Source organism: Heptranchias perlo, chromosome 37 (assembly GCF_035084215.1).
Source record: "Heptranchias perlo isolate sHepPer1 chromosome 37, sHepPer1.hap1, whole genome shotgun sequence".
Taxonomy (NCBI): Eukaryota; Metazoa; Chordata; class Chondrichthyes; order Hexanchiformes; family Hexanchidae; genus Heptranchias; species Heptranchias perlo.
The window spans coordinates 16312761-16331994 of NC_090361.1; the positions used below are offsets into that span (position 1 = coordinate 16312761).

At 43.5% G+C, this 19234-nt stretch overlaps 1 protein-coding gene across 1 annotated transcript in view; it reads right to left on the reverse strand.

The window, feature by feature from the left end:
- atp13a1 (ATPase 13A1) overlaps positions 1-19234 on the reverse strand; it is a 93819-nt gene that overhangs the window by 56569 nt on the left and 18016 nt on the right. The window contains exons 5-11 of the mRNA XM_067973184.1: positions 18888-19043; positions 16126-16195; positions 14684-14790; positions 12301-12430; positions 8481-8536; positions 5806-5932; positions 2672-2809 (exon numbers count right to left, since the gene is read on the reverse strand). Coding sequence (XP_067829285.1) covers positions 2672-2809; positions 5806-5932; positions 8481-8536; positions 12301-12430; positions 14684-14790; positions 16126-16195; positions 18888-19043 — 784 coding nt within the window. The remainder of the gene's footprint in view (positions 1-2671; positions 2810-5805; positions 5933-8480; positions 8537-12300; positions 12431-14683; positions 14791-16125; positions 16196-18887; positions 19044-19234) is intronic.

The window sequence follows — 19234 nt, forward strand, 5'->3', positions numbered from 1 at the left end:
GCTCTCTGAAAAACCTCTCCACTTAGTCCCATAGCCCTGCCCTTTTAAATTTTTCTTTATCAACTATTTCTTCAAATATAAGCTCTTATGGATTCTGTTTCCACCACTGTTTCTAGTCAGGCATTCCATGCCATCTGCATAAAATAAATTTCTCCTAAGCTCTCCCCTTGCTCTTTTGGCAAGGATCTTAACTTTTGTCCCATCTACTTAGCAATTCACCAACTGGTTGGTACAAACAGTTTTTCTCTAGTTACTTATCAAAACCTCTCATGATTTTGAGCAACTCGATCAGATCTCCTCTTCACCTGCTTTGTTGTAATGAAAAAAAAGTTTCTCTCCTTTTTCCTCTTAACCAAAGAATCTTATCCCTGATGGCATCTTAGTGAATCTCTTCTGCACCCTCTCCAAGGTCTGGACATCCTGCCTAAAGGTGCCCAATACCAGACACAATGTTCTATGTGGTCTAGTCAGTGAGTTGTGTAGGTTTAGTATTACCTCTTATAGCTCTATTTTAAAGTCTAGGATCCTGTATGTTTCTTGCAACTTTATCAATTGTCCTCCCACTATTCTCCCCCGGTATGCTTTTAAACGGCTATTACTTTTTTTTTCTCTGCCACTTCCCTCCTATCTCGTCTGAAGGTGTTGACTCTTAAGGATCGATCAGGATTCCTGGGGGTCAGGTGCCCTTCAGGACCTTGGCCAAGTTGCCACTATTTACCGTGAGCCTCGGCAGTGACAGTCGGTAGCCAGGGGAGGGCGGCATCACCACCGAGCACAATTGCGCCGGCCCCCGATATCCAGACTGTGGACTTCCAGCGGAGATTGTTGGCGAGCAATAAGAGAAGAGAGGGTGGGGACAATTCTCTGCTCCCAAAACCAAGTACACAGAGGCCAACTGCAGCTTCCCTAGCACTGGCCTGGTTGAGATCAGCTAACTCAGCAGAGACGAGGGATCAAACGTGGGGCCCTCCTAGTCAGTTTGCCTCAGTTATTCATTATATAAAAGGGTTTCCAGGACTGGCTGTCAGCCTTGGCTCAGTGTCTCGCCTGTGAGTCAGAAGGTCGTGGGTTAAAATTCCACCCCAACATAATCTGGGCTGACACTCCAGTTTTACAGATGCATTTCTTCCAGGCACAGCGGTTTATCGGTGTAAGCTGCGGGACATTAAAGAACTCCCTGTGATAGTAATAACCTGAACTTTTGTCAGATTGAAGAATTATATACAAGCAGACACACATGCATGTTACAAACAGAACTGGGAACTGTGGAATGTTTCAATTATTCCACGTAGACGTGTACTAATCATTTCCTGCAGCTCCCCATCAAATATCCCACATAAATTTGAAGTTTCCAGTTACCCAATTCCTTCTGAATTTATATCTGTAAATTCCAATGAATAGTATGTACAGTGAAGCCACATTAATATAATTTTTAGTAGCACAACCTTCCTCATAAAACTAAACAGAGCGATACACAGACGGTTTTGAACAATCGGGTAACACTAGACAAGAATGGAAGTCACTGTTCCGTGACAGCTGGAACTGTCTATAGATCGCTCTATGTCTGAGTGTGGTGGGACCCTACAGGGGAACACAGTAAAGTACAGGCCTGGGAAGGACTGCAGTCCGTCCTTCTTTATTTGTTCACGGGATGTGGGCGAGGCTGGCAAGGCTGCATTTATTGCCCATCCCTAGTTGCTCGGAGGTGATGGTGTGCCTTATTATACAGTTTGTGGCAATGGTACTCCCAAAAGCTGACATAAGGCGGCTCACCACCACCTTCTCAAGGGCAATTAGGGATGGGCGATAAATGCTGGTCTTGCCAGTGACGCCCACATCCCATGATCGAATAAAAAATCCTCAATTGCCCACTTGCTCAAATAATCTCCAATTCTCCCTTACCCACATCTACCTCGAGGGGCAGTCCATTCTACACGTTTACCAACCTCTGCGTAAAGCAAGTCTAAACTGTCTGTGCACTCTACCCTGTCTAAGCTTAAGTACATGCACCATGATTCATCTCAACCTGTAAATTGTAGAAATCATAGGGAGTAAAAGGGTTAAATTATAAAGAGAGGCTGCATAAAACTGGGTTGTATTCTCTTGAGTATAGAAGATTATGGGGTGATCTAATAGAGGTGCTTAAAATGACAAAAGAATTCGATAGGGTAGACACGGAGAAACTATTTCCTCTGGTGGGGGAATCCAGAACAAAGGGACATAATCTTAAAATCAGAGCCAGGCCATTCAGGAGTGAAATCAGAAAGTAGTGGAAATCTGGAACTCTCTCCCTCTAAAAGGCTGTGAATGTTGGGACAATTGGAGCTTTCAAGACTGAGGTTGATAGATTTTTGTTAGGCAAGGGTATCAAGGGATATGGAGCAAAGGCGAGTAAATGGGGTTGAGGTACAGATCAGTGGCGATCTAACTGAATGGCGGTTCAGGCGCAAGGGGCTGAATGGCAGACTCCTGTTCCTAGATACATTTTGAATATAAAAATGACCATCACCTATTTAAAACCAACTTTTTCCATGTAATTTAGTTGGCCATCACAGTGATTTTCAGCATAATGATTTCAGTAAGTTGCCAGAATGTGAAACGCCCTCCAGCAATGCATGCACACCTGCAGTTTGAACTCTTACCGTGTCCTTCAGCTCATCACAGTACTTACGGAGTTTAGCCAATGCAATAAGGGAAGTGTTGACTGCCAGTGACAATTCAATCGGGAGCTCGGGTGGAACAACAGACGTTAGGATCAGTGTACACTCCAAAAACAACTTGTAGCGGTTTCTGTTTAGGTCCTTCGTACCTGTAAGCAAGAATGAAAAGGTCTTGTCCAGAAACCTTCACAGTGCATACAGTTTTTTTTTGAAAAACTATAAACCTCATGTGACTTCTACGATCACCGGTTTGAGACTAAACAGCCTTCAAACTGCATACTTCTAACATAGGCAATACTGACTCATTTTCACACAGAACATCTCAAATTCCTTGGAGCTCTTTGCTTGAGAAAGGAAGGCATTATTGGACTCTATAATGCATTTAATGGGGGAGAAGGCATCAGAAAGTACAAATGATATAATTACGGTTAGCTGTTTTGTATTTATAATAACCTCAAAGTCATTAAGTACTAAAATTGGGAACTGTCCCTACATTGTGCATTCATCGGCCACAGACCTGTTGTATTTCACCTTTTTTGGGTCAGGTATTCGTCTTTAGCAACTCAACTACGTTGCACAGTATTAAACAGAGATAATAACTGTAAAGTTATGGATGTTTCACACACATGAACATCCCCATTCCCGAGGTGTTTGTATTTTCGAGGGCCTACTGAGGCAGCTTGAACCTGAAGGTCTATGCCTCTCAAAAACATGCAAAGGGACAATTTGTTCTACAAGAGTCAATTAAAAAATCTTTTTTGCATCAACTCATCCCTCACCCAACACTTAAAAGGCTGTGTATTCCTTGCAGATAGATTTATTTATTTTTTTCTGATCTTCAAACAGTTCATCCTCAAGTTATAAAACTCTGGGAAGCATCACCTCCTCTGCCATCCAGACCCTCCCCGTCTCATCTCAACAGACTGGCACGATAATTATCGCAAGATAACTGTCACTGATAGAATACAGAAAGAAAGGAGGCTGTTCAATAAATAACTTCTTGAGCACAAACAGCATCAGCATGTGTAGGAGACGGTATAGTGCAGTAGGTTAGTGTACAGAACTAGCAGACTTGTCAGATTTTAATCCAGATGTATGGGTAGCCTGTCTCACATTACTAGTGCAAGTCTTGCAGAATGCTCAGAGATGGTGGTGAAAATACTGAAGGTGTTATATATACACCTCTACTCATTTGCTAAAAGCAGACTTGTTAAAACCTTTCACTGACCATTCTGAACACACCATTTAGCCAGCTAACCCTTCACTGACCATTCTGAACACACCATTTAGCCAGCTAACCCTTCACTGACCATTCTGAACACACCATTTAGCCAGCTAACCCTTCATTGACCATGAACACACTATTTAGGCAGCTAATGGCTGGCTGGTGTTTAAAAAGCAACTTTTCACTGTGGCTCCTTACTCATTTGAGTGAGGGGAAGAAAGCAGGAGGGACAAGCGAACGTTTTAAACTTTTGACCCACCCCTGCCACTCCCAGTGTCAGCAAAGACCAATACACCCCTGGCTGGTACAACATAGTTAAAATGCCCTCAATGTGCATCAGCCCCAGATTAATACCACCAAAACTATCTATGCGCCATTTCCATTTCACTTACCAGCCATCCTCACAGCCTGAATGACACTGGAAGTTTATACCAAATTAGAGGCAGTTTTATATTATGGACCCATTCCTAATGTCTTCAAATCCAAGTGTTAGAGATGAAGGGACAGCGTGCACTAATCCCACTGCACGACCCAGTCCCTGCTCTGCATCTATGGGAAAACTATGGGAGCAACTCGCAGTTAAATCAGGTTTGCTTGTGCGCTCTCCATTCCAGGACAGCTGATGGCATTTTCCTTCCCAGACTCAAGTGACTACTGGTTACATACCTTGCCAACTATCGAAGAGGTAAAGCTGCAGTCCAAACATACACCTGGGTCTAGTCATTTGCACGTCTTTTCCAACATTTTATTGCTTTACAAAGTTGGACATTAATGTTTTTTTAATTTTATAGGCCAACTTGTATATGAGGGATTTTGATAAGGTAAACCAGGGAAAATCTAATTCTACTGGTAGATGAGTCAGCAAATGGAGAGCATAAACTTAAAGGTTACCAAAAGAACGAAGGGAGAGGTTAGGAGAATTTATTTATTTTACACACTAGGATTATTAGGACATGGAAACTCCTACCAGAAGCAGTGGTGGAAGCAGGATCCATAATGGCTTTTAAAAGGGAAGTGGATAAATATTTGAAGAAGACAGATTTTAAAACTGTCTGCGGAAAGGGCAAGAGAATAGGTCTACATAGACAGCTGCCACAGGCACAACAAGCCGAATGGCCCCCTTCTGTGCTATAAAAGTCTACGACGCTCATAAGAGCACTCTTGCCTACTCTACACCTACCCGCAAAAGAACATACAAGCAAAGAAGAGAAAGGTGATCGTATGATATAAACTGGTGTTCTGGCAACAGGGATTTTAAATAAGGATTTTTTTGAATATAGCTGAACTATTTTCCAATTTTTTTTGCTTCAAGATGGTCATCAGTAATTACAAACACACTGCTAAAACCATTCTTGAGTTTTGTTCATGTGTTGGATGTACATACTGCCGTTACACTCAAAACAAACATCGAATCATGGGACGTTTATGCCAATTAAAAAGGACCAAGGTACGTCCCCCCACCCCCACCATGATACAATGTAGATAATTTTGTATCAGGGTTAGCAACCCTCTCCCTGCCAATCGTTTCTTCTCCCGAAGGGGACTCCTTGGTGGGGTACAGCTCCATGGTCTATTTTGCTTCCTCCCTTCATCGGGTCTCTCCATGCTAAACATTCCGCCCATCGTGTTAACGCGCCCCCCCACCCCACAGTCAAGTGCAGTTTTTCCAGTCCTCTGCCAAGTCAGCTTCAAAAACCAGCAACTGGGATGTTTGCAAAGCACCAGGGAGGTAACGCTCCCTCCTTCCCACCCCACCCAAAGAAGGGAGGCATTTGGCTCCCAGCCCTCAAAGAATGGCAATGGCAAATACAGGAACTTGAACTAATGCCTAGCATTCTATGGGGCACCGGGCTCATGCTTCAACAAGCCTTCCTCAAGATGCAATGCGTATTAAAAAACTCAGGGCTCAGTTAGGCTTACCTTCTACCCAGACATATACAGCTGCAGCGACAGCAAAGATGAGAAGGAAGAGGATGAAGATAAATGTCTCCAGATTGTTGGCAGTAACACGTTTGACTCCAAATAGAATTGTTCGCAGCAACTTGCCCTGGGATTTTAAAGTAAAATTAAATTTGTACAACATGTGGAAATTATTTTGTCTTTTCTTTGCATTCTCATCCAGTTTTCTGTGCCAATATGGTCAGCAACCTACTTCCTGGTTTATTCCAGGGCTAGCCAACAATAGCCTGATATATGCATCACCGGGAATTGCTTTTCCAAATAACACAGAAGGTGGGGGGGGGGGGGGGGGGGAGCGGGGAGGGGAGAAAAAGTGAGGGAGGATGAGAGAAAACCGGAGGTGGGGCGGGAGAGAGAAGACGACAACGACTGGGTTGGGGTGGAAGAGAATGAAAAAAGTACAAGAACGAAAAAGAGGTTGCACACAAGAAAGCATATGCACAGAATAAAAACAAGAGAGAATGAGTGAGAGCGAGAGCACCTTGTAGTGCGTGCAATTATGTAGCCCCCTTATGTACACAGGATCTCCCCAAATGTTTCACACACAATGAATTATTTCAGTCACTCTTATGCAGGGAACCACAGCAAGTCATTTTGCACAGCAAGGTCCCACAATGAGATGGATAATCATTTAGTCTATTGTTGGTTGAGGGAGGAATATTGGCCAGGACATGAGAAGAACTCCTTGCTCCTCTAACATCCAGCTGAACCACTGGAACTGGCAGACGGGGCCTCGGTTTAACAACTCATCCAAAGAATGGGTTAGAGAAGGGAATTTTAATCGAGATAAATTTCCCATGCGTAAAAGATTAACTGCACACTCATCAAAAATAAAATGCAAATCAATCCTATAGTTATAGATAATAATGCAATAATAACTAATCAATGTGCCATGGTTATACACAGGGAGTCCAGAAAAAAAAGTCGTTTTTCAGTGAATCAGGGTTAGAGGGCATTGGATAATTGGACCAAGATGTGCAGACATAATTCAGTCCTCATTTTAAAATCATTTATTCTGTCCTTACTTTTATATTCCAAATTCCTATTTTCACATTTACATAGGTTTATAATGCAAACGGCCTACCACATTGTAATTATACCTTCCCACCAGAAGTGGCATTGCACACATTCACTGCGTGTGGGTGTAATTACAACCTGACAAGTTTACGTAGGAATTTCTTCATAAATGTAGTCACGGGAATTCATAATGGAAAAAGGTGACAGGAAATGAACGCAAATGTAAGACATATTATTTATAGATTGATGGCTGCCTGTATTCAGTTGGAATTGAGGATAGAACAAGCAGGGAGCTCTAAAGAGCTTGCATTGATATGATGCCTTATCAGATATTCAGGGTGTCTCAAAGTGCTTCACATCCAATTAATTACTTTAGTTAGGTAATTTACATAGAGCAGGATCCCACAAACAATAAATGAGATGAATGAGCACAAAATCTATTTCTGGTGGTGTTTGTTGAGGGAGGAATGTTGGCCAAGGCATGGGGAGAACTCCCTGCTCCTCTTCAATTAGCACCTGAGCAGGCAGACTTGATTTGAAGTCCCATCCAAAATATGGCATTCCCTCAATACTGCACTGGAGTCTCAACCTAGATTATGCGCTCAAATCTGAGTGGGGCTTGAGCCCACAACCTCCTGACTCAGATAATAGTGCCAAACTGACACTGCAGATGCCACAAGACCATAGGATGAGCATTTCAAATGGACCTGCTAACTCAATTCCGCACGAAAGACAGAATGCGCTACTGTTCATCCTCCTCTAATTTACTGTTGTTGCCAAAGATATGTTTCTCTGCTTCTGTGTAGGGTTTGAAGGAAATGTGTCCATTACAGTGGACACATTGAAGGCACGCAATCAAATGGTGCCTCATCACCCGTTGGAACAGGTTTCGTTTCTTGGCTTTAGCATTGGAAGATATACAGGCCTGGAGTTTCCGCATAATTTCCGCCCAGATAATGCATTAATCTGGGCAGAATCAAACCAAATAGCACAAAAGATTGTGGAATTTTAAGCGCAAATGAGTTGCACCCATAGCTACTTTACACTTGAGTATCCGTGATCTTTTATGCTAGTTCAACAGTCCCTTCGTCCAAACTAGTCCCCGCCCACACCCCAGGTCGAAAAGGTGACTTTCCATCAATTGCGTTCATTCGGTGTGGTTCAATACGTTATGTCCAGATTCTCGGGCGCACAGGCACCCGTGGTCATATTAATCCAGCAGTCAATTGAAGCCACAGGTCTGCCCTGCGGCTGCAGAAATCATCAATCAGTTTAAACAGAGAGAAAAGTGCTGCTTACCTTGTGGTCTCCAGCCTCACTCTGAAGGGAAACTTTCCCCCCTTATCCCACCCGAGCACCATGAGGCCCCATCGTCCCTCTTCCAGTCACGAATCGATTACGCTGATTCATGGCAGATGCCGCGTTCGGGCTTGTGCTAATAAGTTTGTGCGGAAACTTGGGCGTAACTTCACCTTGGCAAAACCAGCGCAGTGTCGGTCGGAACTGGTCTATTGCGTCTCCGGCGGAAACTCCAGGCCACAATGTTGAGCCCATCTCAATACTTAATCTTATTCTGCTTAAAAGTTTTCATGACTCACTGTACATGGTGGTTTACTCACCTGAGAAGTATTAAAACCAGTCCTCAGGACGTAAGCAGCACACCCATTGTCCACAGCTAGGGAAATAATCACAATTACTGCAATGTTAGTGGTGGAAATGGCTTTTTTTTGGCTAAGTAAGCACAAGGCAGTTAAAATGTATAAAAAGAAATGGAGTCAAAAAGATAAACATAAAAGGAATAAATTCTAGTTAGAGTACCCCCTACAATGCTGCAGTTCTTCAGGTAGCAATTTTCAATTGTGCAAGTGCTGCATCTGCATCATGGTATGTTACAGCACAGGAGGTTCTTTCGCCAATCACCTTAAATCTGTGTCCTTCTGTCACTGGAAACAGTTTCTCCTTACTTACTCTATATCAAAGCCAGTCATGATTTTGAACATCTCTATCAAATCTCCTCTTAACCTTCTCTGTTCTAAGAAGAACAACTCCAGCTTCTCCATATAACTGAAGTCCATCATCCCTGGTACCATTCTAGTAAATCTCTGCTGCACCCTCTCTAAGGCCTTGACATCCTTCCTAAAGTGTGGTATCCAGAATTGAACACAATACTCCAGCTGAGGCCTAACCAATGTTTTATAAAGGTTTAGCATAACTTCCTTGCTTTCGTACTCAAGGGGCGCTAAATTGGGCCATGTAGCGCCCGTCGCTTCAGCGCTACGTGGCCTCCCCAAGTGCCAAGATGGCGTCTTGGCTGCGCATGTACGTTTCCAGCGTGATGTGCCATAGGAGTTAGCGCAGGTAATGAACGCCTGAAGCGTGTAAAGTAAGGAGAAAATGGATACAATCAGTGTGCAATGCTGATTTAAAGAAATAGACACCATTTTGGGACTTAACGCTCAACTCAATGCATAGTCTTAACCCCGACCATCTGAACGTGTCAGAGTGCCTGGAGGACCTCCACCAGTGCTATTTAAAGGCACCATGCAGGATTTATAGGCTAGTGGCTGGATTATTGCTTCTGGCTGCCGAGACATTTGTAACTGTTTTTGGGAGGTCTCCTACGCTTGAATACTAGGACTAGGGGACATAGCCTAACATTTAGAGCCAGGACGTGCAGGAGTGAAGTTAGGAAATGATTCTACACGCAAAGGGTGGGAGAAGTTTGGAATGCTCTTCTGTGAATGGCAGTTGATGCTAGCTCAATTGTGAATTCTAAATCTGAGATTGATAGATTTCTGTGAACCAAGGGTATTAAGGGATATGGGGCTAAGGCAGGTATATGGAGTTAGGTCACAGATCAACCATGATCGCACTGAATGGCGGAATAGGCTTGAGGGGCTAAATGCCACTACGATTTGCTGCCTCCAGATATGCACCACCTTCTCCTGCAAGAAAGCGGGACATGTGTCTGGGTGATGTGCCTGTCACAATTGAATAGCTGCCAGTGCGTGCGGTCTATGAGTTGTGAGGCAGCTTGCAACGGTGGTAATGTGTGAGGGTGAGAGGAAGCATGATTGGAAGAGTTGAGTACTGATGGAAAGAGTTTGTTGGTGTGTGGGTGATGGGGGGTGTAGTGTGTGGTGTAGTTGGTAGGAGACGCCACTTGACAGTTGACCTCACTTACCTTGACCACTCATGTCAAAGCATTGACCTTCCTGTACTGCATCTATGCTCATGATGCTATGCTCCTGGCATTGACTTCGTCATCCGCTACCTCCCACTGACTTTTGGGTATATGTCTGGAGGGCCTCTTGGCGCCCCCCCCTGCCCCCAGGATGTCCCTCCTTCTGTCCACCTCCTGCACCAAGGCCTTTAGTGCATCAGCAGAGAACCTTGGTGCACGCTCTCATAAGCCTAGTACAAACTCAGATCGGCAGATTGGTGAGATCTGGCATGCAGATTGGAGGATGTGGGATTTAGTGGGTGCGCAACCTTTATTCAATGTTTTAACATAATTCAGTTTGTAAAAATAGGGACGGGACCTGCATCTGTGTTTTACGTGTGCGATGTCTGATCTCTCTTCAGACAGCAGACTGTTATTTTCAGCAAATAACAGGTACCAGCTACCTTTAAGAGATTTCTAACAGACAGCCTGCCTTTAAGAGATTGAAGCTCCCCCTGCTGGTGGAAAGTGCAAATTGCACGGAATCCTCATTCAACGCTGATTTCCAACACTGCTTGCAGGTAAGTCCTCAGGCCTGACGAAAGTCTCGTCCTGCCTGCGCAGGGGCCATCAGGCACGAGGTAATAGCGATTGCGCTGCCCTCACCCAAAAACAGGCCCTATCCAATTTTTCTCCCTATGTCTCTAATAATAAAGCCCAGGATCCCTTATGCATTTTTTTTTTTAAAAAGCCTTCTCAACTTGTCCTGCCACCTTCAAAGATTTGTGTACATACACCCCCAAGGTCTCTGTTCCTGTACCACCGTGTTTGGAATACCTATACACAAATGTTTTTATATGCAACAATTTTGAATCATCTTAACCCAATTGAGAGAATTGCAATATTGTGTGCAAGTATAGCTCTGTCTGGTTGCACCTGACCCTCCGTATTACTCCATAACAGGTCTGGATTGATTTCCCATTAAAAGACTGTAGCTTTCAGCCAATAAATGAACCAGGTTAAGTAGCATCCTTCTTTTACACCAAAGGACCAGCAGATATTAAGCTCACAGTCCCTTCTTACTTTTTCCTACTTACATGAAGTTGGCACACAATATTTTCTACCGACCTTACCCAGCCTAACGGTTGATTCCTCCTGCCACCGTGACTCAGGTGAACAAACTAAATCATTGGGGGGGATTTCATGGTTCCTGGCCAACTAGACCATGAGATTATCCTATTTGAAGGAAGAGTGGTTTACTTAAAAACTGGAAATTTGTCAAAATTATAAAAAGCAATCAAAAATGGTTCTTTGGATTGAAGGCTGATGAATGAGGTAAACTAGTCACCAAAGTGTTTTTTTTTTAAGGGTACGCTAAATCTAGTTAGCAAGTCCAACATTCTTGATTTTTTGTACTTAGAGCTACAGTGGAGTCACAAGTACAGTAATAAACCACAAAGAGGGTGGAATACCACATTCAGCACTTTTAAAAGACATGAACAATCCCACTGACAAAACCAGGGCAGTGGTAAAGGCCAAAAACCAAAGAACTGAAACCTAAATCACTTGCTCAATACCCATTACTTTTAGCTTGCCGTAAACATGTAGAAAACAGAATTAACAGCCGGGAATGTCACAATGATCTTTGACATCTGTTCTATTGCTTTAGTTGTGAGTAAACCGGTGTCTACCATTGAATTGGATATTCTGGTGATGTCATTTTCGAAGCACCGTAAATCAATTGTATGAGACTCAATAGTCTTGTTCCAAAATTACCACAAATTCTGCATTTTTCCTCTCTTCTTGGCTCAAGTCTAATGACTGTTTAGCTCTCTATCTATTTTCTGTTCTTTATGGTTCTCACACCATATCGTATTTTACTTAATAGGTCAGTTCACTTATTATAGGTTTTCATTTTACAATTTGTAGCATACCCACCAGTACACTCTCACTGTTAGTCCTGAAATGCAACAGGTGCACAGGAGAGCTGGAAAATTGCAACTTGCTCCCGGCAAGAGGACTTCTGCCTAACCACTCGCGTTTCAGGAGATAACTACCGGCACAATCGCACCTTTGTGACCACATATTACAACTGAAAAGGGAAAAACGCTCAATTCAGACACATTACAAAATAGCCCAAAACCAAAAGATTAATTCACTCTCAGCCCAAAATCTACACCAGGTGAGAATACATTAAAATTACAACACTGCCAGGAGAAATGGATGATGCAGTTTTGGCCTCAATACACAATGTGCAATGTTCTCCCTGTACTTACGTTTGAGCCCAGCACTGTTTTTTTGAGCTGGAGAATGTTGAACTACTTTCGTTCCCCCAAATATTACATGCAGTTTTGAATCTGCCTGCAAGTCCAGTATGTGCTTTGGACCAAAGTCTTCCACTGGCTCCTGCAAGAACAAACGCAGTGAAAATATTAGTTTTCCAGTAGCCTGGACTTTTCAGTATAAAGACTGCAGCAGATTCAACAGGTCACAAGCATGCCTGCAATGGATGGGAGCACAGTGAAACATGGGGATCTGGGTGTCCTAGTACATGAATCACAAGAAGTTAGTAAGCAGGTACAGCAAGTGATTAGGAAGGCAAATGGAATGTTATCATTTATTGCAAGGGGAATGGGATATAAAAGTAGAGATGTTTTGCTACAGTTGTACAGGGCATTGGTGAGACCACATCTAGAACACTGTGTGCAGTTTTGGTCTCCTTATTTAAGAAAGGACATAATTGCTTTGGAGGCGGTTCAGAGAAGGTTCACTCGACTGATTGCTGGGAATGAGTGGGTTATCTTATGAGGAAAGGTTGGACAAGTTGGGCCTGTATACACTGGAGTTTAGAAGAATGAGAGGTGATCTTATTGGAACATATAAGATCCTGAGGTGTCTTGAAGGGGTAGATGCTGAGAGGATGTTTCCCCTTGTGGGAGACACTAGACCTAGGGGCCACAGTTTAAAAATAAGGGGTCTCCCATTTAACACATAGATGAGGAGAATTTTTTTCACAGAGAGTCATGAGTCTGTGGAACTCCCTTCCCCAGAGAGCGGTGGAGGCAGGGTCACTGAATATTTTTAAGGCCGAGTTAGATAGATTCCTGATTAACAAGGGAGTCAAAGGTTATAGTAGGTAGACGGGAAAGTGTGGTTGAAGTCACAATCAGATCAGCCATGATCTTATCAAATGGCAGAGCAGGCTCGAGGGGCCGAATGGCCTACTCCTGCTCTTAGTTCGTGTGTTCGTATGTATAAGCGGACACTCCCAAAAAATAGACACCTGCAAAAAAGACACTTATTGACAAGCCCAAATAACTTACAAGGTAATATTTACAAGTGGCACTCTGAAACCATGGAGTGGTTCAATGCACCAAGCCCTTTTACTACTTAAAACACAAGACACAACTTGTTGCAAAACTGCTGTACTGGAACTTTCACTGAGTCGGGATCATTGGTGCTTCCCCTTACAGCTTGCTTCCTTTCTGTCCCCAAATTCTCGTGAGTCAGTGTATCCAGGTCAGCACAAGGTGGCAGTGGGTTTTGTGAAAGAAACGGCTTTTGTGGAATGGGGAGCTCTTTACCCAGCATCCATAGCGGCAGAGAACCTGCTCTATCCGAGATTGAATGCTTGCAAGGCTCTATCCCAGGGATAGAGTGGTTTCTCTGCCGTTATAGGTGCTGGGTAAAGAACTCTCCATTCTACTGAAAATTTTTTTACAGTACATACAATGACCATTTTGAATATAAGGACACCTGCAAAAAACAGACAGCTGACACCAGTCCCTAAGGTGTCTAATTTACAGGTTTCACTGTAGTTTGAACAGTTCCCGTCTTGGCCACTAGGTGGACCAATTATCTTAATGATGTGGAGATGCCGGTGATGGACTGGGTTGACAATTGTAAACAATTTTACAACACCAAGTTATAGTCCAACAAATTTATTTTAAATTTTACAAGCTTTCGGAGGTTTCCTCCTTCCTCAGGTGAATGTTGTGGAAAATGGATTTTCCACAACATTCACCTGAGGAAGGAGGAAACCTCCGAAAGCTTGTAAAATTTAAAATAAATTTGTTGGACTATAACTTGGTGTTGTAAAATTGTTTACAATTATCTTAAGGCAGGGAAGCCAACAACTCGCATTTCATTGCCAGCTGAGCTCTTGTTGAACACTGGCAGCAACATGAAGATCTACAAACCCTTGAATGTTCCCTGTCCCTGGACTTGCACGCACACACAACAGACGAAATGGCCCTTCACCCAAAAAGTACTAAGGGGTTAGCAACAAGTGCATCAAGCTCAATTTCCACCCACTGTTGACCCAGGAACGGAAAAGTGTCCTCCATCACAGTTTGAATCACCACCGTTCAATAGTACAATAGACAATCTGATAACGTATACTCCTTTTCCCCTGTACTGAGGGAGCTGGAGATAAGCCAACATACATAGCAAATGGTTTGGTTACAAAAATAGCCCATCAAATATGCCTAAATGAAACTATTTAGCAGGTAATTAACACATATACACAACACGACTTGTGATTGGTAAATGTTAATACCCATTTACATCAGCAGCTCTAAATTATTTTTTTGTTTTTTGAACAATCAGATATTGTTCTCAGATAATCTGTCTTCCTAACACTGATGCTTTACACCATACCTTCATCTGTGGAACAGACTCCCCCGTCAACATAGCTTCATCTACAATGCATCGCCCTCTGAGCAGCAGAACATCGCAGGGGACCAGATTTTCATGAGGCGACCGACCTAGACAGAAATAAAGCCACACAGCTCTAACTAGGAGGAGGAAAATGGCACACATTATACAACTGTACGTAGAGCTCGCTGTTTCCCGCTACATGCAATAAGAGACAGCCCTGTAAATCACATGACAGCACAGCACTTCAAGCCCAAAGTGTTTGATGAAATTTGGCTGCAAGAAAATGGGAGGAAAAACACACACGCCACCTCTAGCGCCACGTTATTACAATGAGTACGAGCGCTGTTTGAGGAAGTGAAAGGTTAGGTGGTGTTGATAAGCCACTCAAGTTTAGGTTGCCTTCGCTCCACCACTGGCGGCCGTGCCTTCAGCCATCTAGGTCTCACTCTCTGCGATTCCCTCCCTAAACCCCTCCATCTTGCCACTTCCCTCTCCTCCTTTAAAACCCTCCTTCGAACCCACCACTTTGACCAAGCTTTTGGTCACTCCTCCTAATAGCTCCTTTGGCTCGGCGACCATTTTAGTCTGATTACGCCTTCGTGAAATGCCTTGGGATGGTTTTTCCATGTAAATTCAAGTTGTTGGCTAAGCCATTCAATGTATTACTGCCTGGTAACATTGAGCTAGGGGTTGTGTACAAGTTCACACCCTGCTGCTGGCTAAGATCCAGCACACATTTTCATTGTTAAGTGAATGGTACCGAGCCAGGTAAATCTGGAGCTGTGAGCACAAGTTCTTCAATCAGCTGGCTACCCTCAATTCCCTAGGTCCAGCACATCACTGTTCACAGTTTCAACTCCTGTTTGAGCCATCTCCTGGTTCTTCCCCTCTGTCCCCAGGGAGTAGGCAGCTGAACCCAGCTTTTTTTTTTGGGGGGGGGGGGGGGGGGGGGGGAAGAAGAGGAGGGTTGAGAGGCTTGGGATCAGCCCAACTCACTAGTTCCCAGTCAATGGAGTGACTCTGAAGCACCCCCACAACTCATCACTGAAGTGACTCAGGAGGGAAGTGTGTACACAAAATGGTAGTCAGCGTTAAGTTACAAACAATGCAGAAAGGTGGAAATATTTTAAACATGGGTCTAATGTAGGATCTTTGTTTAAAAAAAAAACTATTGTAAGGAATCTTACAACACCAGGTTATAGTCCAACAGTTTTATTTGAAAATCACAAGCTTTCGGAGGAGGTAAGCTCCGAAAGCTTGTGATTTTCAAATAAAACTGTTGGACTACAACCTGGTGTTGTAAGATTCCTTGCATTTGTCCACCCCAGTCAATCACCGGCATCTCCACATCATGGCTACTAAAAAAACTATGGGAAGTTATTCTCCCAGAAAGCATTCCCTTAGATTTTTCATCTCCTTTAACAACTTAAGTAAGTGCTTACCTATTGAAACAATGTCACCAGGCACAAGCTCATCACTTGAGATTTGCCTCCACTTCCTGTTCCTGTAGACCTAGAGGAAACCAGGAGCAAAATAAAACCAATTTATTGGCAAACCAGCCTTCACAACATACGTACACACATCAGACAGACCAATCATATAAACCTACTGTAGTACTGCACCATCCCAGCCAGAATACCCTTTGTACTCATTATATTGATCAAGGACATCAAGGAGATCAGGTAAACCATTTCCAATTGGTTCTGCTATATTCTGTACTCTTGAAGCTGTGACTTTCAAGATGGTGACAGATGCTATTCTAAATGTTAGGTGCTTACAGTTGGTACCTAAACCGTACCGCACTGTGACCCTAATGTGAATGCTCTTTGGTCACTAAAGATGCGTCAATCACACATGGCCGCCGATATAGCTGGTCAGTGGCATACATCACCCATATAATAAAAAGGGGCAGCGTCTATGCCCCTGAGCTTTAATCTGAATAGCAATGATAGCCAAGTCTGCATTGGAGAATGCACCAGGAGCTTGCCTCAGTTCTGAAAGTGGAAACTTTATCTGTCATTAAGCGACCAACTTGCCATATCGAACGGACTGGCAGCACCCACATTCTTTATTGCTATGTCCAAAGCTATGAGGGACTAGTAGCGACTGAAAATTGTGCAATGGAACCCACTATACATCATTACATAGATCAACGCATTTAATCAACCACTACACTTGCCTTGGTTTACGGGAGACTGGTGCTGAACTAAATTTATGGAACTGCTAGAGGCAGGTTAATAAAGCTGTCCCGGTTACACTGGAAGCTCTCAGCAGGACTATTCCATGTTGAAATATTGGATTTTCACTCTCTTTGCCCATGCAGCATAATTAGAGCCTCGTTTTGAACATGGCAGCTGTGCTCAGAGTAGATGTTGGATTGGGAGGAGTATTTGGATTAGAGGGTATCAAAATTGTGAAAGGTTTTGAGGGGGACAAAATTGAAAGATCGTTTCCACAGGTTGGCAAATTGGTAACAAGGGGGCATAGCCTGAGAATTAATCACTTGAAGAAGGGGGTAGTTAGAGGCAATGTTTTCACACAGTTGGTTATTAGAACATGGAATGCTTTACCACTAGGGGCTATTGAGGAAGAGGCTGTAACATCATTTAGAAGACAATGGAGAAGTATTTGAAAAGAAAAAATATAAAAGGATATGGGTAAAGGGCAAGGAAATGGAATTAGAGTAGTTAGTTCCAGTTGAAGAGCTATTATTTACAGAGGCATGATAGGCGAATGGCCTCCTTTTGTGCTGGATTATCTATTCTTACTCTGACAGGCTATACTGACATGCAGGCAAATGACTGGTAGACTGAAACAATCTAATGTGGGTCGGGATTACACCATGACTGACTCAGCTCCTGTAACGTGGGTGGGTTATACAGCACATCGGAGATAACATTGCAGCCAACTTCAGGGGCAGATTCAACCTCCAAAGTACAGTAAAACCAGGGGATGATAAACAGCTTGTACCTTTAGAACACAATTAATGTTAAGGTGGTAAATCTACAGATTCACGATTATCCATGGATCACATACGTGTGGTTTATAAAAAAAATCTTTTGAAAGTGCAGCTCTGTTCACTATCCATTTCCTTCAGCAAGGAGTGGAAATGCAGATGTGACATTAAGCAACATGTTGCTCCTGCTGCACATCCAGCCCATTACTTGACCCAAATTCGATCTCTAAGTAGAGTGTTGAGACTTGTGGGGTAGATGTATTGAAGGAAAAGGACAATTTTCAGGGCTCCATAATCAAGACCTAGTTATCCAGCGAGTCACGCTCTCTTTTTAACCTGGAGGGAGAGCAGATTTATCAAATATTCTTAAGGACTGGAAAGTTCTGTTGGCTAGTGCACTGGCTTCCAAGTCTGTGGCCTGACTTCAAATCCAGCATGTGATGGATGAAAGTCTCCTCTGTCTGTTGGCTACAATGATCCTCTGTGAAACAAGTATGGGTGTCCAAATCTAGTCCCTATTAGGCATGGGCCAGCATACACCCATCCCTAATATGGCATCAATCGTCAGCAGAGAGGCCACAGGATGGCGACTATAATAAATATCACACTGGTGCATTGGAAAGTACTTTTAGCTTAGAGTTGAGGCACATTGATGAGATAGTGCAGGGAGAGTTTTTTTCTGTATCTAACCCATGCTATATTTGACTTGGGCGTGTTTGATAGGACAGTGCAGGGGGAGTTTTACTCTCTACCTAACCCATACTGTACCTACCCTAGGTGTGTTGGATGGGACAGTGCAGAGGGAACTTTACCCTGCATCTAAACCTGCTGTACCTGCCCTGGGTGTGTTTGATGGGATGGTGTAGAGGGAACGTTACTGTGCTTTTACTCGTGCTGTACCTGACCTGAGAGTGTTTGATGGGAAAGTGTAAAGGGAGCTTTACTCTATCTAATCCGTGCTGTATCTGACCTGGGAGTGTTTGATGGTGACACTGGGATCACTAAAATGGACGAGTGTACCAGTGCAATATTATTCTCCCATCGCGTGTTGCAGAGTAACACGGCTAAGTTAGTGCCAAATCAGCAGTTTTATCACCCCCAATAGGAGCTGGGCAGACACTGCCCAAACTCATTTCATGCAAGACCCTTAATGTAAACAGGCAGAGACTACTTTCATTCCTGGATATTTTCCTGATCTTATATAGCTTATTTGGACACCAGGCAACATTTGCCCCTTTAAACTCCTACCTGGATCATGTAGGGTTTGTTCCCCATTTTACGGATCTCCGACATGTTCCTCATTTGCTGCTGCACCAGGGAGGCCTCGAAGGCTACCAGCATGAAAAGGGTAAAGACACTGTAATACCAGTACTCATCCAAGCACCAGAGACCCACGCAGAACACCTGCAGAAACAGACAGACACATTGTAATACTAATCATAGCATATCCAAAGAGTAAATGTCGGATTAATGTTCTGAAAGGGACTCAGTTTCCAGAATTTGGAGCACTATCACCAGCTGGTACTGAGATCGAGTTACTCTGGGGAGTGGGAAGGATGCTAATCCCCACTCACTGCACTAGCAGTCAACTAAAG